Genomic DNA, 24,793 nt, shown 5'->3' on the forward strand with positions numbered 1-24,793 from the left:
AGGGGTGTGCGAATAGTGGATTTTGATGGTAGAATATTTTCGAATCAAATAGTAAAATTTTCGAATAGAATGCGAATAGTTTCGAAGTCGAATAATTGTAATATATATATTTTTTATATGTTACCACACTGAACAATAGCGGGTTTTCATATATTTACTTTGGGAAGCCTACAACTCACGTAGTTACGGTTCCCTGCAAGAATTTCCGAAGTTTTGCGTTTTGGTATTAACGCCACTTCAGCCGCTAAATCAGAAGTTCAAGCATGTTGTGACTGACCTAACCTAACCTTTCGATTTTTTATTTCAATTTTTGAGAAAAATCTGAAGTTGCACGAACGTGGTAGGGAACCGAAACTACGTGAGTTGTAGGCTACCGATTTAGTTTATACAAGATATTTTCTGTGAATGAAACCACAAAAAAAAAGTTCATTTAGTATTTATAAGAGTTATTGAGGGCATGAATTTTTATTTCATTAATAATATTTGGTAAATTTGTAGTGTACGGATTAGCGCCAAAAAAATCGTACAAATCTGAAATAACTTTCATTATATGCTCTTTTACGTCCTCTTTTCATAACCGCCTGCGGAGATAAGAAATTCCAATTACTTTTAGAGATATCGAATTTTTAAATTTTAATTATTGTAAAATTTTTTTTATAAAAATCTGAAATAACTTTTATTATATTCTCTTTTACGTCCTCTTTTCATTACAGCTTGCGGAGATAAGAAATTCCAATTACTTTAGGAGATATCGAATTTTTAAATTTTAATCACTATACCTGCACATTTGCACGGCTATCACCATTGTTTTTTGTTTACGAGTATCAATTGTTTTTTTTTGGATAATGTTGTCATGTGATAGTTCATGATAAGCCAATATTCAAATGAACCAATAGGCCGCCTTCAACTTAGGTGAGTTTTTAACGTTTCAAATTTTTATGCTTTAAAAAATTACGTTCGTTTCTACTGTTAATCCTTTGTTCCGGTTTGTTAGGTTAGGTCAGCTACATTATAAATACTTTAAAACTAAACAACCATTAAAATTAATTTTATTATTTTTAATGTCCGTTCAGTTTCAAAGTATTTATAATGTAGCTGACCTGACCTAATCTACCTTTGTCCCGTTTTGTTAGTTCAGGTCAGTTACATCATAAATACTTAAATCTATACAAAAAATAAAATAAATTGATATTATTTTTAATTTACGTTTAATTTGAAGTATTTATAATGTAACTAACCTTACCTAACGGAAAATTTCTGTTATTTAGGCATTCACGCGCACACGACAAAATATAAAATGGCGAGGGTCGAATGATTACATAGGTCTTGTATTGCAAAATAAGAACGGCGATATCTCCAAAAGTAATTGGAATTTCTTATCTCCGCAGGCGGTTATGAAAAGAGGACGTAAAAGAGCATATAATGAAAGTTATTTCAGATTTGTACGATTTTTTTTTGGCGCTAATCCGTACACTACATATTTACCTAATATTTAATAATTGTTATCTATTTTATATTTGATGTAAATATTGGTCCGAATATAAGGTGACCATTTTTACATAAACGAGAAATGAGAAAATTGGAAGTCGCCTTATTTTCGCACCCAAGACGTCAGCACCGCAAACATTAGTTCCAAGCTGAAAGCTACAGTAGAAACATTTTTAAACAAAATGTTCACGATTTTTTATATTAACTAAAACTTCGTTACCTCACACGGGCAAAACGATAAATCCACCCAATATTGCAGTAATTCACAATTGTTTAAAGCTGAAAATTAAAATATTTGTTCTTGAGTAAAAATGTGAATGTTGATGCATCTCAAAATGTCAACTTTTTATTACACATATATTTGTACTTTGTGTACAATCGTGTGTTAACATTTACATTAATTTAATTTAAGATTTTTAACATAAATATTTGTACTAAAATATCACAGCTATTTTCAGGACGATTGTTTACGTTTACAAACAGAAAATGTTAAGTTAAGAACATTTTGGATGTAATGTTTGGAAATTCATGGCTGCCAACTATCTTTCCACAATATATCTTTGTAAAACGAACATGGCCGAACACGCACGAAGACGCCATATTTACAGGAATTTGGTACGTTTCTTCAAAAGCTATTTTAATAATTTCACAGTAATCCACTCTTTATTTATGTAAAAACCTTTCAAACAACATAATTATTTTAGATTATTTTTTAAAATTTATATGACAGACTCTCTCTGTCAGAGAGTAATATGGACAAATATTTGTGGTCACGTCACCGAAGTTATTCATGGCCGTATGCTTCACTATGGCAGCTAGCCACTTGTTTTGTTCCGGCAAGCTGCATTCTTTGTTTGCTTTGTTACGTTTAACACACTACTAAATAGTAATACGTAGCTGTGAAACGGAAAGTTAAATGCTGTATACATAAATGCAAAAAGGATTTATCAACACAAAATGTATGTCTAATGAATTTTCACATTAATTTCTACCAAAATTATTTTAACATTTGTTTGGCCTCCTGAAACTGCAGGTCGCCTTATATTCGGGCCAATACGGTATTCGCAATTTTAAATTTTGCTATTCGACTTACGAATGTGAATAGTTCGTCAGTTACTATTCGCAACTATTCGTGTTTACGAATATTCGCACACCCCTACAACAAAATAGCAAAAAAAAAAAAAAAAAAAAAAAAACAACTTCATTTTATCATAATGGAATGTTCCCATATTTTCAGTACAACCATGGAGGAAACAAAACACATTTGCTATCTTTCAAATGCATGTGAAGACTTCACTATGTTAAACACAACCAGTAGGGTGTATTATAATAAAATCTAAAACTTGCACACACATACATATAAAACAAAAATTAATAAATAAAAGAAATTTGAAAAACATTTTTTTATTAATCATACAAAAGATTAAAAAAATTAAGTTTTTTGAAGTTTAACACAGCTACGTACATAAAATTAACAGCATGTAAAGAATGAGAATTTGGCATAAGTGCACTCAATAACAGTATGCAACAACAAAACCACATTTGTAGAGCTGAAACAAAGACTAAGTAGGTAACATTATTTTTAGTTCTCTACATCATATTAAAAGTCTTTGAAGCATGAACTAGGTAACTACATCATGAAAAATACACTCATTTGCTAAAAATGTCCTCACTAAGTTATAGTGTACTTTTTGGTTATGTACAAGAAAAACGTACAAAACATACATGATGACAGACTTGTATAAAGGGTTGCCATGCGGCACATGCAAGTTTGTGCGTCTCCCTGCTCGGAAGTTGGCGTGAAGCACCTTCGTCAGTCTCGCACGCAGCGCACATTTGGGTATCACAGTCGTGACTGCCTTCAGCCACTGCTATTTGGTACGCAACTCAGTCAGCCGAGCTCCTTGGCACAATAAGAGTGGATTACTATCCTGCAGGACGACATTTCCAGCATTAACACTGAACCGTGTCGTTCACATTTTGGTCATTACAATTTACGATGTACAATGAAAAATTGTAATACCTATCTTACAAAGTTATTCACATCACTGAAGTAACAAATTTAATTATGTAAAATGAAAACTGCTAAGGAGAGATAAATATTTATGCTAATAATTAATTAAATTTTATCAGCTATTTAACCTTTTCAGAAATAAACTAATGGTACAATTTTATATTTTTCCTAACTTTTAATACTTAAATTTCCTTCTGTAATGAATGTTATAATGTATGAATTAATTTTAAAAGGTTCCCATTGTTTAATTTTTATTATTATTGTTTGCAGATAGGATGCAAACCAATATTTTACATAGGTGTATGATTGTACGGTTCTATTTTTTAATGAAATGGAAAAACAAACAACATTTAAAGAAATTTAATGAAATGAAGTGAAAATGAAACGTCAAAGAACTTTCTTGAAAATGAACTAAATGAAAATTCTTTCCTAAGGTTCACCTTCCAATGAAAATTTATTTAATTACACAAAATTTGCTTTTTAGATAAATATGTATAACAATCTCGTAGAAAAATAATTAAACAAAATTTTAAGTTAAAAATACTATTTTTTTTAGTAAAAAAACTACTTTTTCACATTCAAAATTTAAAAATGATGAACCTTCATAAGAATAATAATAAAAATTATTTATTTTACAAGCGAGTTGTTTTGTGTGTAACACATTATTTTAGTTACGATCATCTTACATTAGAGGTCACCTTATATTGAAGTGTGTCATTTTATAATCAAGGTTGTCTAGTATACGCTTTTACTTATGTTACTAATTCCCCTAAGTATTTGAGGGTATATAATACCTAAGATAGTCTTATACTCAATGGCTTCATACTGGAGATTTTATAGTCAATATCATGTTATATTCAAGATCATTTTATACTTAATTTCATCTTAAACTAGACATCATCTTATACTGGAAGTCATCTTTTAGTCCAGATCATCTTCTACTCTAGAATATTATGTACTGGAGATCATCTCATATTGGAAGTCATATTGTGATGAAGCTCATCTCATATTAAATTTTGCCCGACAATGGAGAACATTAATATAAAAATATCAAATACACTTAATAACAAATCATTCAAGATTATCACATATGACTGGATATAAATCCTAACATTTTAAAATTTAATTTGATGGTAAAAGAATTAAGGATGTCCATAAAATAAGTCCCAGTTATAAATTTTACTAGTATCAACTGTAAGCATTGTAGAGTTTGGCTCAAGTCACAATTAAACAGTAACTCAAACATTTTAGATAAGCACATGTGTAAGTACTGTTTTGTTGTTTTGTCGCTTACAGCACCCACCTACACAAAATGGCAACTCCTCAGCATAAATAATTTTGTTTTCTGTAACTTGCTTAAAGTGAATTTAGTAATTTCAGTTAAATTTGCATTTTGTTTAAAATTTAATTGTGATCTCTCATATGGTAAAAATATCCACCGATGGTTGCGATGATCCGAGTTCTTTTTCGCTGGCCTCCCGTGTCTATGTTCCACCACTACCTAATGAATTGCCAGAGTCGAGACACAGAATTGAAAAGGCTATTGCTTCCATTACTCCGGACTAGTTAACCAAAGTGTGGGAAGAATTGTACTTTAGATTGGATGTGTGCTGTATAACTGAAGTTGCACAAATTGAACATTTGTACGAAAAACAAGGTTAAGTTTACCTTCAATTTGATGTATGATTTGTTTAAAATAGTCCAAATTAAACTTTTATAATATACCATTAAAACTGGGACATTCTTTTATGAACATTCTGTATATAACCGACTAAACTAAAGAATAATATATAAGCACTAAGAATTTCATTTAACTTGAAAATTTGATTCATTGATTTTATCAAAAGTATTTATTTAAATGAAAAAGAATGTTTGCAAACTTTCAATAACAACACAACTACTGAAATTTGCAAATTTGTAATGGATGTATTTTTGCTTTTAAGGGGGTAAAAATATGAGCGTATATTTTTAAGTAAAAAATTAAATAAAAGCATATTTTAAATTATGACATTAATGATAAATCACATACAAAAAAAAAAGATTTTGTATGGACTGAACCAATGTAAAAAATTATTATTTATCACTTTCCCTGTAACTTTCTACCCTGCAGATGACTGGACCTGCGACCACGCACTAGCACTTTGGTTCGTAACGAATCAGGATGGACCAACAGGATTGTCCCAAAAAGAAATTAATTTGCATTATACTGCGAAATCTCTCTCTCAAACTACCTACTAACCCCAGCAGTATTGACATGGTAAACTCTGATTAACATTTAACATATTTATTAATATGATGAAACATTAAATAAACATTTATTTTCTTAAAAAAATTCTTTCTTTCTGTTTCTTTCTGGTTTCCCCCCCCCCCCCCCCTCTTTTCTCCTTCTCTTTCTCCAAATTTTATGTTTAGGGGACTGAGATGAAACAATGATTTGACCATTAAAAGTTAATATGTTAGTTTTCTTTCAGCTAGCTACTATTAACATGTCAATTACAATTTTCTTAAATCCAAATCTCTGAATCTAGGTCTCAAGGGTCAAAAATAAAATAACAAGAAATTAAAAATATTTACTATGGTGTTGAAACATTCTACTTTTAAATGTTTGTTTCACAAACTAAGTTTCCAGAATTAATACATATTGTAATTTTACTTATATATTACATGATAAAAGTAAAATATCTTAGTAAATGTTAATAGGATATGTATGAAGAAAAAAATTGACCTAGTAAACTAATAAGGTTATCAGTGTTGAATTTTTTTAGTTTACTTTATTTTCTCTAATATTTTTGTTTGAATCTTTCGAAATACGTACCTACTAAGGATTTTATGGTGTTTGAGGCATTCATTTGCCCATCTCTACTAGCTATTTATGTTCATATTGCCATAGCTCAAAGTTATGCACAAAATTAATTAGATTGTTTTAATCATTGATGATTGACATTTAAATTAGTTGAACATTGAATATCATTTGAAGCAAAATTCAATCGTTCTAAATGCTCTACATTGGACCATCCCACCTAATACTCTGAAGAACCCAAACAATTTTGAATACTAAACGGATAGGAGAAATATTACTTTTAACTGGTAGTTTGTCCAAATACCCTGAAATGAGACATCATGTTTTAAGGTTTATCTTAGCTGGCTTGAGTTGACTCACGAAGCCAACTTAGCAAGTCAAATATTGTGATCATGCTGATATTATTTGCTCTCTTCTTGTTGTGTATCTGCTGATACACATCTGTAACAATGTACATTAATATGTTCAATTTTTCTAACCTAGTCATTCATTGACTTTGTAAAACAAAACATAAAGTTTAAAGTTTTTGATTAGTAATTTTGTATTTTTTAATGTAAATGAACTAGTATACTATTTGTAAAACATTTCCAGCACATTTAATATCTGATGGATTGATGGCTTCATAATTATATAAACAGTGCAATTTTCATGATTAATTATTTTTGATTAAAAAAATAAATAGTTTTTCTCATTTGAGAAATCAACTTATTACATTAACCATCTATGGACCACATACAATACTGGCTGCATCAAACGTTGTCACTAGTTATAGTGTAATCGGGATATTTTTAACCAGTATTCTACAATGTAAAGTTTATTTCTACAGCACGTTGCTCTCCAGAAATGTTATGACACAGTAACTTTATGCCAACCATTTTAAAAAACTGACTTGGGAGACTTTGAATAAAATTCACACTATAATGACTTTATCATTTAACACACTCAAAAATTTCTCTTTTGGAGCCACCTCTGCTCTGTTGTGACCTCTACACATGTGCTATCTTCATTCTATTTAGTTTAATTTACCAACAAAATAAGTAACATAAAATTTATTTCAAATTCCATGTCATTTAAATAAAGATACGGTCTTTACAATATTATCATGTGTGAGTTGAGCTTGCATCAAGAACTCAATGTAATTAATTTCAAGAAAATTACATGTATAAAAAATTACAAAGATTTTTTCAGGTAAAATAAACACTACAGACTACCTTCATATGTTACACAAACAATGGCACATACCTTAATCTTATTAAAGTATATAACATAGGTATATAAATAAATTGAAAACATACACTTTTTTTTCATCACAGCTAAAGAAAAACTTAACATAGTACTGAAACTGAAAGAACACGTGATACCGTATTTACTCGTGTATAGCGCGCCCTCGTGTATAGCGCGCACCACGATTTTTGCAACAAATTCCAAAGAAAAAAAAATTGTTTTTCCCGTAAATAAATTGTACTAACATTTTGTGGTACCTGTTAAGTAATTACGTATGAAACAAATGATAATTTAAATTGATGTGTGGTGATGCGTCAGGAAAATACTTAAACTCTGCTGTGTAGACGGAAGATAATGAAGCGCTGTATCGTCACAACTGGTACGTGGACGAGAGGAAGGGAGGGAGGCAGGCAGGAATGTGACACGGACGACTAGATGACTCACCGGTAGCAGCTGCGACAAAGCGAAGGAAGTGGAAGGGGGGGACTGGTGTCAACATTCTCTCTCTTTTATTTTACTAGCTGCTTTGGCTTTCTGTAGAGGGGGAGGTCTAAAAATAAACAAGAGACCTGCGGTGTGTGTGTGTGTGTGTGTGAGAGAGACCAGGTTGTGTGCGTGTATGTGTGTGTGTGTGAAAGAGAGGCCTTGTTGCTTGTGCGTATGTGTGGGGGCTGGCCAGAAACGTCACCCATCACTGGCAGTTAACGACTCGCAGCATCTACTCACTTTTTTTTTTCCCCGTGTATAGCGCGCATCCTTATTTTTTTCCTTTACTTGAGGGGAAAAAAGGGCGCGCTATACACGAGTATATACGGTATTATGTATGTGAAAATTCCAACAGAGATGAGTATTATAAACATATTGATGTGAACAACAAATGGGTGCTCTAGTATGTCACACACTAACTAGGGCTGGGTCGATACCGATCCTGATACCACAGTACCGGCCAATATTAATGGTATCAGAAGCAAATAAGAAAAAAAAAATTGATTTGGACACGCACACCACAAATAGCTTCAGGAAAAAACCAGCAGTGTTATTCAGGAGATCATTTCCATGTCATTTCTTAAACAAGCTACCAGACTTTTTTCTCCAGCCTTGGCGACATTAAAGCAAATAAAACTGGAAGAATGAAAAATAAGAGATGCCTGGCCGCAGCCCTTGCATGGGCTAGAGGGCAGAAGGGAAGACAAGCAACTAGGCATGTGAGAATATATATATTTTTTAATATCAAAAGAAGTAATTTATTATTCAAATTTAAAATACTTATATTCAAATTAGGAATATTCCACAGTATTCAAAGAGTAGAGAAGCTGCAAATCACCTGGTGTAAATATTAACATGGAGGTAAAGAGTAAGTGTAGAACAATATAAATGTTCAGTATTATTAATAGGCCTGATATAATAAACCAAACATTATTTCAATATTTCCGTAGTGAATAAATAGCAGATCGGACAATCTACAATCAAGAATTTTAAAAAAATATATAAGTTGTTATTTAATATTTATAACCATTAATGTGAAATATCTATGTATTTTGATTGTCAAAATATTTCCCCACCCTTGTTATTCATATCTGATTCGTGATTCCAGAATATTTTGTTATCTGTAATGAAATTTGTTCGGACTGGAAAACTGACACTGACACACACAGGCCTGCAAACAACATGCGCTGTGTTTGTATCTTGCTCACAGCACTCAGGAATCACAAGCCACGGGTAGAGGTGGTAATACAGAAGGTAAGAGTTTCTCTACACTGATACGCACAGCTCCGGAAAACATGGATGGTCTCACCCCTATACCGGGTCCCAGGCAGTAAACAACAGTGGTTGTTTAAACACAGTTTCACTTTTTTCAGAGCTACACACACATGAAAACAAAAGGTATGTATTTTCTCTTTACAGTGTTGTCCACGGGGGTGACAGGAAATGGATCTTTCTCCTGGCCATTTTAAATACTGTATACTAGCTCGCCAGGAGCCAAGAGACGAGTGGCAGCACTTTCCCTGTAGCTGTGTCCCGGCCTCACACTCCAAGGTTGTGACGAACAGAGCCAGCCTGCTGGGTTACTGGCCCTTAATGCAGACGGTCAAAAAAGCTCACATTTTGGCTATTTTTATTATCAACATTTGCTGTGTGATTTTCAAATGAACAACATGGATTGTTAGTATGCAAATTTCAAACAGCTTGAGAAGACAAATATAACTTTCCAATACAATAAAACATTTAGAAATAAAAAATGTTTGTATAGGTCTGTTATGTTCAGTATAAAATTAGAAACAAATTTCATCCTATGAATTTTTTTTATTTTGACACCCATTCTTTGAAGTTTAAATATTTTTGGTTGATTTGGACATCTAACTTGTACTCACTTTATTTTTTCTTTTAAATTACTCCATGATTGCAAGAAATTCTACCCTTGTAGTTGCAGCTATGTTACCAATTGTTTAATATTATTATATGTTGTAAACTAATTTCTGTGAATGGTAGTAAACATACTTTGTATATTGTATAATATAAAAATATCTACCCGTAATATCGGCAGTATCAGCGGCACAGTATCAACATAAGAGGCATTGGCAAAACTGGTATCGGCCCTGCCCCACAGTTTAAGCAAATATAAATAAATTCAACATATTTTATGAAGAAAAAAATAAAATAATATTTACATCCACCCTACAGATTACCACATCAGAAATTACTTTCACTTAGTAAAAGCTACTCAAGAACGACAGAAATAATCAAGAATATGACAAAATTTTGTGAGAATGCACACTATACGCACAAAAAATAGGTACTGCCAATTTTGAATGTATACAAGTATGTTTACAATGTTAAATGTACAATAAAATTTCTCGAACTGCAAAACACAACTGTCAGTTTGGCAAATATGATACACTATAGAGGGCAGCGTCCTAACATCGCGCTGAATAAGTGCAGTCAATCAGTCGGGTGCACATTAAATTGCGAGTCGGCGCAAGGAAATGAGGGGAGGGGGAATCACAAACTGTCACGCATGATGAGGCTCTTGAGGTAGACTCGGCTGTTGGCGTGCTTCTCCGACACCTTCAGGAACAGACGACGGTCTTGGGCATCGCAGAGCAGGTCGTCCCACACTTTCACTCCCTGAAACACATACCACCATAGCATATAGCTTAGCATAATATTTGCCAATTGCAATCAATCGATTTCCATACAAAAATAGCCAATCCAAATGAGAAGTTCCATAGTGACATTGTGCTCTCGCTGGCAGTTGGAGAGCTCACCTGAAGGGAGGTGAAGTTGCCACACACGATGAGGGAGTAACGCGCGCGAGTCAGGGCCACGTTGAGACGTGACTCGCTGCCGAGGAAGCCCACACCATCGGTGCGCACCAGGGACACCAGAACTACATCGCGCTCCTGGCCCTGCACGCTGTCTATCACATCCACGCTCAGGTCCCTGCACACCCACACACCACACTCAGCCCTCTGCACACCCAGATCAGCAGCCACGTGGCTCGGTGCGTACTACAACACTGAGAATCTATCACCTCAAGCAGTACACACTAAACACATCTCTGCATGCACTAGATTCGAGCAGAATGAGTGACAAATCAAACATCATGTTAACATGCAAATCCTCCGATGAAGTTGACACGTGTTACTCACGCAGCTACCAACAGTTGTCAATTCCGTTTCCCCTCTCCCTTTCTGTGCTAAGGCACCAGCCTCTCATCTCTATTTGTGGCCAGGTGTGGGCAGTTGCACGGTCACCATCTTTAATTTGAAGTAATAATAGCATCACCTGTTGGAGGCCGAGCCACCATCATTATTTTCTGGACTTGCTACTAGGATTGCTAGTGAACACACCAAATGCTAGAGGGTGCTGCCGCTATCTTGTTTTCAATACTAGATACTAGGAGTGCTAGTGTCACGTAGTACACACATTATCTACTAGTGCACGCTGCTGTAATTATTAGGCAAGAAATTGGGAAAAAATTCCAAACATTATAACAAAACTCAGCAATTAATATACTGATTGACTTGATCAGTTCCTGTCCTTGGTTCAATCCTTGCTAGATGTAAAAATGTTTATATTAGGTTAAAAAAAACACTTATTAAATAAAATATTCAAAGATAATAAAATCCTAAGAAAAGCATGAATTCCTAATCCTTCCTTTCACACATCATTCCTCATGTAGATTTTTTCCCCAAAAAACATTATGTTATTAGTTATTACACATCACATCAAAGTCTAAACCATGCATTATCTCAACATGGTAGTGAAATGGAGTACCATTCAGCAACGTAAACTGAAATTTGTTGGTGCATGGCCACCATGTGCATTAGAAATGACACTTCAGATACTTTAGCTAAATAACAGCGCTGCTGCTGCTGCCATCTTGTTTATTATGAGCATTTAAACTTTTTCTTTACACTACCTTTAGTTACACTCTAATGCTGTAATCACCTTGACTTACCCTAACGGCTGTAAAGAAGAATTGTGATTGGACAGAGCAGGAAGGAGTAGGCAGCTGTACCTGAGGCGTCCGCGCTGCTGCAAGAGGCGTGCGATGATGTGCTTCTGCTGGTTGTAGGGTGTGATGATGCCCACGGAGAAGGACGGGTCCACCTCGTCCCGCACCGTCAGCGCCAGCTGCACCACGAACTCTGCTTCCTCCAAGTTCTCCCTGCAACAACGCAGCCTCACCTTCCATGCACACAGCACCACAAAACATTCATCACAATTAATAATTAATTTCATTAAAACACAACATTTTGTTACGAGCAAGCATCATAGCTGACCTCAATTATTTCCCAAATTGCCGACAAAAATGCTTTTCACTTATTAAGGATTGCCTTCACATTTCCCCTCGTACACCTCTTACAGCACACAGCAGTCTGTGCATGGCTAAAATATGCCACAGACACATGTATTGTGTTTACATTTATCTAATTACTATGGTAACCATCCTTATAACCTTTATAATGAATCAAATCCACAGCAAGGACAATTATATTAAATGACCAGAGACAATTAACATCAATCTAGTTTTTCAAGAGGTTATTCATTAAAAACAATTCTTTGATCAAATTTTTTCATCAAATTTCATTTTATAATTTCATATATGTAAACACACATATATATAAATTATAAATAATTTTCATTTACACAATATTAAAAGAAAAGTACTTTTTATTAAGTATTTTGTGTATATAAATTAAAGTGATGATTATATTCATCAATTTTCAATGGGTGTCTTATGTGCATTACAATTAGTCATTAATATTTAAAAATAAATAATCCACGTGCAATAGACTCCACGTTATTTGCTCAGCTGTGTCAAAAAGATGACTGGCATGAGATAAACCTGGTCTGAAACCAAGTGCCATCAGATCGTCCCCAGTACATGTTGACTACATCACTGCTACAATACTGTGGAAAGCTCACAGCTTCGAGAGACTGTGTATGGATGTGACTATTCCTTTAGCAGAGTTCCTGCCTCCTGGCAGTGCAGATGTCAGCTGTCACCATGAGTTTAATATGCTGTTATTTTCTCGAACTATTAACAAATTATGTTGTGTTTTATTCTCTACAAATCAACGGTACATTTGTTACAAAACACGAGTCAGAAACGTCAAGTGTATTAAAAAAGGTATAAATAAGAAGTTTCGTTCTGCAGTTGTCAGGCAGATGACAATACTAATCTATTAGTTATGTAGGGTAGACTTGTATCTAAATTTCTATTTTTTTTTGTTTCGCTTTGTAATATTTTATGTACCAGAACTGTTGTACGGTTTTTATTTAAACGAAGTGGTGTATCACACAGTAACATCCACGAAGCGTAAAGAAGGTTATAAAATGGACACCGAAAGAGTTACGCATAAAATCGGCGTTCCTTTAAACCAAAAAAAAAATGTTCTATCCGCTCTGTCTGGTTATGTGTGAAACGGGCGTGATAGTCCAGTGTCGTGTCTTCTCTTGTGCTTCAGCACATCACAAAGCCGCTGCTTCAGGTGACTCATCCCACTCCTATCAGCCGTCTTTCATTCTTCTTTCTATCTCACTACACCCCCCCCCCCCCCCCCCCCGACGGTGGCATTTCGTTTTCCTACTAGTTCGCGGGATGTCCGCATGAATACACTACGTACGCTCGTGGCGGCCGAACGAGACGCTATCCTACGAGGAAAGAATGAACCACTTCAACTGACCGCGCACGAGAAAATATTATCTCCCACGCACTCTTAAGTCTACCTAATTTGTTTTATTTTCTTTCGAACAGTACTAAATTATAAATTGCGGCCACCTTCGTCGGCGTTCGGCTCGTAGCGAAATTCGTTTTCGCTGGGTGCGGTCATGTTTAAGGCCGCACTAATTTCATGTACTTGCAGTAAAAGATTACTGAAGGATGTTATTTTTCGTTAATTCACATCGCGCAAACTGTGGGCATTTTTCGACGGGCAGATGTACGTGTTGAACGAGTGAGTAAAACTGTGAAAATGATTGGATTCGTCTATGCATTCTAGTTTGAAAAAATAAAACAACTAAAATTGACGCAACATCTGTTTATTTTTTTATATAACGAACCGTTATAATGTGACTTCTCCTCCCTGCGTGGAGGATACGGTGGCGTGACTTCATTAGTCGTCCGTCGACCGCTGCACCAGTAGGTCGCGTTCGGTGGCTTCTCGCCAAAAATGAAGTAAATTGCTGGATAGATAATTTAACGTTGGTGGTCAGAGCCATGCCGAGTAGTAAGGTAACCTAATTTTTTTTTTATTTCATTTGGACAGAAATTAGAAATTGTGATCACCTTCGTCGGCGTTTGGCTCGTGGCGAATTTCGGTTTTTCTGGGTGCGGCCCTGTTTGAGGTCGCACTATTTTCGTGTACTTACAGTAAGATTTTACTGAAGGACTTAATCGACGTTATTTTTATTTCTTTTCATTGCCCGGGCTGCGAGCATTTTTCGACAGGCGAATGTATGTGTTGAGTGAATGAACAAAATTATTGAAAGTGATTGGATTCGTCTATGCAACATTCTAAATTGAAAATAAAACAAAAACTACAATCGGCGCTTAACATCTTTTTATTTTTGTATGTAACAAACCGTTACAAGGTTACCAGGGCGACATTCCAATGGTAAATATACTATAACCTAAAAACCAAACTACTCAAATACACAAAACCGATAAGTAAACTTAGAAAATAAATTAATACTTATAAAATGCGTTATTAAAAACATAAAACAAAAGTTGAATGATGGCCAGAGAAAATAAACCATACAAATCAAACTAGGGAAAAATTTAAAATAAATAAAATGTTTTGAGCATAAAAATGTAAATTAAAATGTTTCTATAAATTCTGTGCACTTGAGAGAGCAAACAATATTAATTTAAAAAATTTTATTTCTCTATGGTCAAAAACTTACTGTCATTGTAGAAATTACAATTGTGTATTTAATGATGTAAGTCTTGTACATACCAACTCGTCTATAAAAATTTGTTTGCATTAATTAAGTAGAACATGACTCACTAAATAAAAAATTACTTCACCATGGTTTCAAATTCACCATGTAATGGTTAGAAAATTTCACTGAAAGGCAATCATAAACCTATGCATTAACGTGTGAATCAAACTGTAACACATAACAATTTTGTGCATGATCCGGAACTCTTTCCATGTATTTCTGTGCAAGAATAATAACAATAACACATCATATGTGTTTATTGCTTGATTTGGAAACCTTTCTATACACAGCCCACAAATAAGAAAACTTCCAATAAGGCTGTTTTAAATCTCTTGAAACCGTCCTTTCTTAGACATTCTGAAAACGAACCTTTTTGTGTACTTGAGACAAGGAAAATCTGCTCTCCAATGATGCAAATTGCTTTTCATGACACAATATTTCATAGCAGCTCAGCAGTTGTTTATTTTAATGGCGTAATCTGTCACAATATTCTTGAAGACTGTGTTGTGCAGTAACCACTTTACAAAAAAAATTCCATTACTTGCCTACCAAAAAAAGACAACAGTCTTACGCACTTTCTAGTAGCATTGTTAATTCACATTTTGGCCACATCACTGGCGCCGACCTGGACAGCTGTCTCGTCACACCATTTCAATATATTCTTGCAGTGCCAAGATATAAGTTTCGGATTATAATGCAATTTATTTTTGGATATCAGTTTTGGTAAAAATCATTACATTGTTTTTTTGGAAAAAATAAATTACTTTAGTAGTACTGAAGAAGTCACTACCCTCAGGCCCACCTGTGAAAGAGTAGTTACTAGATGACCACAAATTGAAACAGCTTCTTCAATACCACGTCAATCACATAAGCGTGCAATGTTATTGTCTGATTTACCATATAATGCAGCTTTTCCCAAACAAACAGTTAGTCCATTGAAATGTTACATGAGCTTTGCATTTTTTAGAGGACGCAATTTTATTTTTGGGACATGAAATAAGCTTAACCTCAAGTTTGTGGGGTCGCCACCCTTTTCCCCCAGCTGCCATCTTGGAAAAAGGGGTGAAAACACTTTTTTCGCGATATCTCGGAAACTATGCGTCTTACAAAAAAAACTTAGGTCATAATTTGTAGCAAATTGTTGTTCCTACAAATATGTTTATATAACTTTTAGCCCTAAATTAAAAATTAAAGAAGTTATAAGCAAAAAAGTGAGAAAATGTTTATAAAGATTTTCATTTTTGCTCTATAACTTTTTTTTATACATTATACAAAAAAAATTACCTCAGACCAATCTTGCGGATGATCCTTTGAGGAAATTTTTTCCCTATTTTTTTTTTTAATTTCATTCATTTAAAACGCTGTTACAGCACTCCAAAGTTGACCGGGTTCGTCAATGCTCATCAGAATCCGGTCAAAACGAAATGTTTAACTTATTTTTTATTATTTTTTTATTGTAAATATATTCTTACAAAATTTTTGTTAAATTGGTACAACTTTACTTATTCATTCCTATCTCTTTTCTTTACCATAGAACTTACCAGCTGTTTCTTCTACCTCATTTTATTCTCTTAGTTGTGCTACATATTTTGCCACGTGTAGACGTATTGAAAATTGCGGATATTATTTTCAGTTCAATCAATTAAACTGTGAGTTTTGTGTGGTGAAATTTTCATTTAGTTATAAACATTGCGACTTTTTTAAAGCGTGAATCATGAGTGATTGTTTTATATGTAAAAAACCTTTTGGGGCCTTAAAGTTCGAACTGTGAAAGCTAGAGGAGTGAAAACTTTGCTTGAGCAAGCAAAATTCAAAAACGATGTGGATAATGAATTATTTTTACAAAGTGTTTCTGAAGTAACTGTTCATATTCCCTGCTATCATTATTATAGTGATAGTCGAACAGATAATGTTGTTCATCATCTCAGCTGTAGCAGTTCATCATCTTCAGTATCAGAAAATCTCGATACTGATTTAGATTTCTCAAACTATTGCTTTATTTGCGGCGAATTATTCCAGGATCAGAGTGACTTGCGTCAAAGCCGTCAGAGGAAAATATGTAATGTACGTCATGAAGGTACAAAAAAAAGCATTTTGGACCTTGTTCTCAAACGTTCTGATGACAAGGCAAAGAGCATTGCTGATCGCATAGCTAATGTTTCTAGCTTAGTCAATGTTGGAGCTAGGTATCACAAGGATTGCAGCAAGCAATTGTCTCCAAAAAATGGAGTGACGAAATAAGACATGATGAGTGCAAAAATAACATTGACAATGCTATGGAGGATGTTTTTGCTTACTTGCATGAGAATAGTGCCAATTTTGACTTGCGGATTTAATGAAATCCATTAAGAGACTACATTCCAGAGAAGCGTACGGTCACTGAATGATTAAAGGCAAAGTATAAGGACGACGTTGTAATCTTTAACGAAGGTAAACAAGACATCATTATCTGCTTTAAAGGTTATATAAACAAAGTTATATCGAAAAGATGATATCATAAAAAAAATGATCCTCAAGAGGAGAAATTGCAGAAAGTCAGAGATGCAGCTGCAATTATTTTGGAAGACATCCGTTCACGGCGCTATGAAACGAATCAGTATCCACCTTCAGATAATTTTTTAAAAGAAGTTAATTCTTTAATTCCTGAATCTTTATCAGTTCTACTTTCTGGAATTATCTGTCAATCAAAACGTAAGTCGTTGGTTGCAGCACAAAGAAAATGTACATCAATTGCTCACTCCTTCATTGGAGCAACTCGACCTGCTTCATTCATTTCACCGCTACTACTTGGGGTTGGATCTTTTTTATATAAAAAATATGGTTCCAGTAATCTCATGAATGTTCTTTCAACATTAGGTTTCTCTGCGTCTTATAATTCTATTTCATTGTACAAAGATTCCTGTGCATTTCGTCCAGCGCATAATATTTTAACCTCATGCCTTCTCGCAATTTGTTTTTGACAATGGCGATTTTAACAGCAACACAATTGATGGTAAAAATACTTTCCATGCAATGGGTGGAATTCAAAATATTACACCGTATGATAGTATTGAAGCTGATACCAGTTTACCACGTGTCTCCAAAAGAATACCAGCTTCAGCTAAATCTACTTTAGGGTTAGTTCCTCTTGCGTCCTACTCAAAAGGCAAAACAATTGGATTGGGTAAAATAAATGTTTCATTAATCGAAAATATCACATCACCAGCCAAAAAGATTGTTCCTCCTCCTTGTGACTTCATGTGGCTATATGGTAAATGGTCTTGTGCTTTAAACATTGGTGGATGGAACAGCTTTATGATTGAAGCAACTGTTGAGGAGCCTTTCCAAAGAAGTAGAATTGTATGTCTACCATTTATAAATGCTCCTCCAACATATTATGACACAATTTTAACATCACTCCAGCTTTCTATTGAGAAATGTAAAGCTTCAAATCAAAAAACGTGTATTGTAACGTTTGATCAACCTTTATATTGGAAAGCTCGAGATATAACTGCTGCGGCTGATCCTACTTCAGATCTTTCAAAAGTTGTTGTTCGATTGGGTGGGTTCCATTTGCTTATGTCATTCATTGGTGGAATTGGATACATAATGTCTGGCAGTGGACTTGAAGATATATTTAAACTAATTTATGCAGATAACTGTGTTCAGCACATAATATCTGGACATGCTTATAGTAGAGCTGTGCGTGCTCATTTGTTGGTGCATTTGTCTATAAGCAAAATAATTATGGACTCAATAGAATTTACAGATGAAGAACGCGATTTCCTCGATGATGTTATTAACGATATTGATCAAACTAATGTTTTAGAATCGATTAATAATCCTTTATTCAAGAAGATATCAACCAAATTTGAAGAATCTTTGACCATGCTGGAGAGTAAAGGACCAACTGCAACCTTATGGATACAATACTACAGATTAGTCACTCTCTTAAACCATTTTATCGAAGCAGAACGATCTGGAAATTGGTCTCTTCATTTGGAAACGATAAGGAAAATGCTTCCAATGTTTCATTCAAGTGGACATTTCTTGTATGCTAAGTCAAGTCAACTTTACCTACAAGATATGTTGAGGCTTGATCAAATAATGACACCTGATGAATACCACTCGTTCAATGCTAAGGGCTGTTTTACTATTCGACGAACTGACAAATTTTGGAGTGGGATAATGTCTGACCCAAATTTGAGCAAACTCTCATGAGAATGTTTAAATCATCTGGAGGGTTAACACACGGGCACGGTGTTTTACTATTCGACGAACTGACAAATTTTGGAGTGGGATAATGTCTGATCAAAATTTGAGCAAACTCTCATGAGAATGTTTAAATCATCTGGAGGGTTAACACACGGGCGCGGTATCTCTGAGAGCAGGTTGGCATCATGGACTCTTGGAATGATACGCTTACAAGATGTTTGCGAGCAGATTACAGAATACTATAACATCACTATGGATACTTCAGAACAGCACGTAGATTACAGAGATGCAAGTGTCCAACGTGACAATGAAGACCTTGAAAAAATTGATAATTGGCTCTCTTCTCATGATTTTACTATAGATCGCACTGAATTGATTTGTATAGCAAATGGAATAGTTGCTTCAGATATCGTCAATTGTCATCGTGCTTTTGAAATAGGAGAAGGCTTAATAACTAACATCATTGGATCTAATTTTCAAGGACTGTCATTTAGTCGCAAATCAAAGGTTCTTCCCTTAAGTGCTATGACAAGCACATTGAAGTAGAAAAATCTCCTGTCGTCATCAATCCCTTACTTTTATTTCAACAGATGTGTATTTCGAGAGAAACAGTTGGCGATATTAAACAATATCTGGCGTACGAATTAGCACCTTTTCCATTGGCATTATTCGCTGAGGATGGCATGAGGAAAGGTACTAAGTTGTCTTTGTTTAATGTTTTTACACCACTGGACCAATCCTTTGAAAACATTCACAGAAGTCATTTTGTTATCGATGGTGGTTTTCTATTGCATAAAGTGATTTGGGATCGGAATTCGTCATTAAACAACATCCTTGAGAAGTATGTCCGGTATGTGCAAGAACATTATGGACTATCTGCAACAATAATATTTGATGGTTACTCCGAAAATCCTGATATAGCAGGAACAAAGTCATGGGAACGTATGCGTCGCACGAAAAAACATCAATGTACTGAAATTAAGTTTGATAAGAGTACCGTACTAACAATATCTGAAGAAAAATTTCTTGGTAATGAAAAAAACAAATCAAACTTGATAGATCTTCTCAAAACTGCTCTTTCAGAGGTTGGTTTTTCTGTCGACCAAGCTGAATCAGATGCAGATTCAATCATCGTCTCTGCTGCGCTTACTGCATCCCGATCTCATGATTATGTTATTATTGTGGCAGAGGACATTGACATTCTTGTATTGCTCACGGCATTAAGTACAAGACAGCCTAACATTTATTTTTCAAAACCTTCAAAAGGGCGCACATCTGCTCAGTTATATAGCCCTTCAAGTTTTATGTATGGAGATCTCATAACACAGAATTTGCTGTTTCTTCATGCTTTTTCAGGATGTGATACAACATCAGCAGCCTATAATATGGGGCAATTAAAATCTATAAAAATTATGGAGAAACATCCTGAATTAGCTGGTGGTACCGTGCTATTCCTGAGTGAGAAAGTCGACATATCTTTGCTCACTCTTGTTGGCGAACGTTTTTTCATAGCTTTATACGGCGGTAATAAAGACGACTCACTAGACGGCTTGCGATACAAACGATTTGCCAAGACAGTGACTAAAATTTCATTTAATTTATCATCGCTGCCTCCAACACAAGATGCTGCTCGGTTTCACAGTCTCCGAGTATATCACTAGGTCCAGTCGTGGCTCGGAAGATATCAAAATCCTGAAGATTGGAGCTGGAAAAAGCATACAAACATATGGATGCCAATACAAGCTTCCAAGCCTCCAGCACCCCCCGATCTCATGAAATTAATTTTCTGCAGATGCAAAGGAAACTGTGGAAGCATGTGTGGCTGCAGAAAAGCAGGCCTGAAATGCTCTACAGTATGCCTCCATTGTTCTGGCGAAACATGCCAGCAACATTATGGAAATATCAAAGTTAATGGAATAAAATGAATTTGAAGATGAACTTCCAACTATGACTTCAATTTTAACTCCTGTCATTCCTCAAACTTTCACATTTGATGTTGATTTAGATTCTGAGCCACAGCATGGACCATCGAAGAAAAGTCGATTAGAGTAGCTAGCTAATAATTGATTAAAAATATTATGATGTCGAGGATTACCTTATAAGCAAGATGTCCGTGGAGTAGGCCTACTGGGGATACCACGTTAAAAAAAAAAGCGCCTACAGACTCTACCTCATAGGTGGCGGGGAAAAGAGTTAGGAATGAATAAGTAAAGTTGTACGAATTTAACAAAAATTTTGTAAGAATATATTTACAATAAAAAAAAAATCAAAAATAAGTTAAACATTTCGTTTCGACTGGATTCTCATAAGCATTGAGGAAACCGGTCAACTTTGGAGCGCTGTAATAGCGTTTTAAATGAATGAAATTAAAAAAAAATTATAGGGAAAAATTTTCCTCAAAAGATCATCTACAAGATTGGTCTGAGGTAATTTTTTTTGTAAAATGTATAAAAAAAACAGTTATAGAGCAAAAAAGAAAATTTTTATAAAAATTTTCTCACTTTTTTGCTTATAACTTCTTAAAATTTAATTTAGGGCAAACAGTTATACAAACATATTTGTAGGCAAAACAATTTGCTACAAATTATGACTTAACAAATTTTTTGTAAGACGCATAGTTTCCGAGATATCGCGAAAAAAGTGTTTTCACCCCTTTTTCCAAGATGGCGGCCGGGGGACAAGGGTGGTGACCCCACAAACTTGAGGTTACGCTTCTATTGACCCCCCACACATGTCCCAAAAATAAAATTGCATCCTCTAAAAAATGCAATATTCGGTCCTTAAATTGTAACATTTCAATGGACTAAGAAGACAAAAAAATAAAGTCAACGACCAATAACACTATAGAATTTTTTTTTCTCCATGTCCTAATAAAACCTGTTGCAAATTTAATTATGAAGAAAACAGGTCCCTCCTAAATTATTTGTATCTTTAACTGTTTTAATTTTATTGGTAAATCCCCATATGCCCTGCTGTGCGGCTGTTTGTAGTTCTGCTTTAACTCCAAGCCCTCCTGACTGCTGTCAGCTACGGGAAGAGAAGAGCGTATTTGAAAAACTACACGTACTGCCTCTAACCTGCATCACTTATACCACTTCTAAGTGCCTTCAAAACCAGCAAGGGTATAGAAGGTAACATTTTGGAATGCAGCTTTTTTTTTTTTTGCAGCAACACAATTTTTTTATTCATTTATGTCACTTACTGCTTTAAAAGAAGCCATGTAAATTGCTCATACTTACAAAAGTAGCACCATAAAAACTCACGTGAATACCGCTAAACCATAAACAACTCAGTGTTGAAATGTTCACTATGCTGTCTTTTGATGATTTAATTTAACATTGACAGTTAGGATTTTTCTTCACCTTAAGTTTTAAAAACAGTAAGGTAAGACCTTCACAAACTAGATTTTAAGTGAATTAATTTATATGCACCCGGTTATGATTTAATATATGTCTAAGCTATTAAGTCATTGAACAAAAGTTCACCTAATATAAAATCACCCTGACTTCTGTTGTGAATTTTGTAAAAAAAAATACTTTTATGAAAAAATATTTCCCCTTAACAGGTCTCTACCAATTATCAAATGTTATAAATTTTTCTTCCAGAATTTTTAAAAGTGCTAAGTTTGTATTTGTCACAAAGGAACCCATTTCATAAATGAAAACAAGGGTGCACACAATGTACAGTGAAAGTCCGGTGTAGCGAATACGGTCTATAACGTAAAGTCCACTATAACGACAATTGCCATCGGCACCGTCAGTTTTGCATATGCTGCGTAGGATAAAAAATTAAAAAGAAATAACGAATGAGCCGGGCTCATTTTCTCTATAGCGATAGATTACACACCTGTAATTTTGCTCTAAAACAATGAGAAAACATCTACAATTTCCTTAATAAATGAAAAACAGCTTCGCACAATTCCACGCGTCCGGCAAATGAAACAACGCGCATGATGTGGCCGTCTTGTCAACACCGCACAAGGTGGGGCCCCACAGCGAGCATAGCTTGCCTCGCGGCGACGAAAGCAAGACAGGGCCCCGCTGCGAGCATTATTTATTTAGAATCACTCCGACTGTAGCCCGTAAATGAGCACAACTCGTCTCACACTTGCATCGTAAGCGTGCAGGAGTTGAACACGGAACTTGTCGAGCTCGTCTCTTCTAATCAAAACGAAGCGGCGTCTGAAGATGATGACAATAATGACCACGAACCAAGTGATGTATCTGTTCCGTCAAAAATGTCAATGATGGAGGCACTTGACACAATCAGTCGTTTTTATCAGCATACAAATACTTCGACGAAAGATTTGATGAACTTCCAAGAGGTCCAGTCGTTTATTTTGTTCAAAAGTCTAGTGAAATCAAGGCAAACGAAAATTGATTCGTTTTTTAAAAAGTGATATTTAATTTTGTGTTATTTTCCAAGGGTCTGTACGAGTGATTATTTTTGTGTTACTGACCAATTGTCTGAAAAATTATTTTATATAATTTGTATGGTTGTCCAACGTAATTAGAGATTTTTTAAATTTTTTTTTGTATTCAAAACTCCGCAAATATGCACCCGATAAGATCAGTCTCCAGCAAACCAGCTGCGGTCAAAGCGACAGGAAGCAGCCGGCATGACCTTGCGTGACCCCGCCTGCCTGTCTCCATGTAAACAAACAGCTGTGCGCTTAGCCATGATGTGCGTGATGGCCTTATCAGAACCACGCGATCTCATATTTCGTAGTCGGCAAGTAATGATATAGCTTAAAAATGTTATTTTAGTAAGTTTTATGTATATTTCCTTTACTTTTGTTGTGAATTTCCAAAGTAAAAACAAGCGAGAAAATAATATATTTTAAAAATGCTACAAAAATTATATTTCTTTTTAAATTTTGGCTATAACGAAAATTCGTTATAACATAAACTTTTGGCGCCGTTATAAATTTATGTTATAATGGACTTTTACTGTACTTGTCAGAGTGGCACTTGCACAGTGACCAAGCAATGGAAGGCAACCATTTCAAGAGGAAGGACCACGGGCGCACCCACACAGCTCACCACGCTCGTTACCTGTGTGTTGTCATTGCCTGCCTTTCCTCGACATCTGGGGCTGCACCGTCGCCCGCTTCAAGCCGAGGGACGTCCGCACAACCACGATATCTCCAGGCAGCTACTCGGGGGTCGCATCTGTCAAGTACGCGTGCGCGAGGTTCATATCCGACCCTCAATCACAACTTACATTGGGTGGTTTTCCTACTCGGATCACCGACAAACTATAGCATTAGTCTCTTGCAGAAATCCTAAATCCTTCATCCTCAAATGTGTTTTAAACCAGCTTAGTGTCCACCCTTTGCTACTGATAGTTTGCTTTACCTTTTCACTGGCTTCAAAAGTATACTTGGGTTTATACCGATGGAGAGCTGTTACAACTAACTGGAGTTGTATCAGGAAGCCAAAGATAAATTATTTTGTTTAGTGCTGGCACATAGTTCCATATCAATCAGTTTTCCACTAACGTAAAGTCCCATTGCAATGAGGTGGACAAAAGGTGAACACACAACAGGGAGTAGGAAAAGGACCGCCATGGCCTGCAGTGAAATGTCATCCCAGCACCTGCCTACTGTGGTTTCAGGAAAG

The 24,793-nt window shown here is 35.1% G+C and overlaps 1 protein-coding gene across 10 annotated transcripts in view; it reads right to left on the reverse strand.

Moving 5' to 3' along the window:
* Positions 1-2,740: 2,740 nt before the first annotated feature.
* LOC134538168 (uncharacterized) overlaps positions 2,741-24,793 on the reverse strand; it is a 129,353-nt gene continuing 107,300 nt past the window's right edge. For 9 of the 10 annotated variants that reach the window (XM_063379273.1, XM_063379232.1, XM_063379300.1 and 6 more), the window contains 4 exons: positions 24,227-24,343; positions 12,049-12,198; positions 10,793-10,967; positions 2,741-10,652 (listed from right to left, as the gene is read on the reverse strand). In XM_063379273.1, the coding sequence (XP_063235343.1) occupies positions 10,527-10,652; positions 10,793-10,967; positions 12,049-12,198; positions 24,227-24,343 (568 nt within the window). In that variant the 3' untranslated portion in view covers positions 2,741-10,526. The remainder of the gene's footprint in view (positions 10,653-10,792; positions 10,968-12,048; positions 12,199-24,226; positions 24,344-24,793) is intronic. The other variant, XM_063379309.1, reaches the window with a different exon arrangement.

This window comes from Bacillus rossius, chromosome 1 (assembly GCF_032445375.1).
Source record: "Bacillus rossius redtenbacheri isolate Brsri chromosome 1, Brsri_v3, whole genome shotgun sequence".
NCBI lineage: Eukaryota > Metazoa > Arthropoda > Insecta > Phasmatodea > Bacillidae > Bacillus > Bacillus rossius.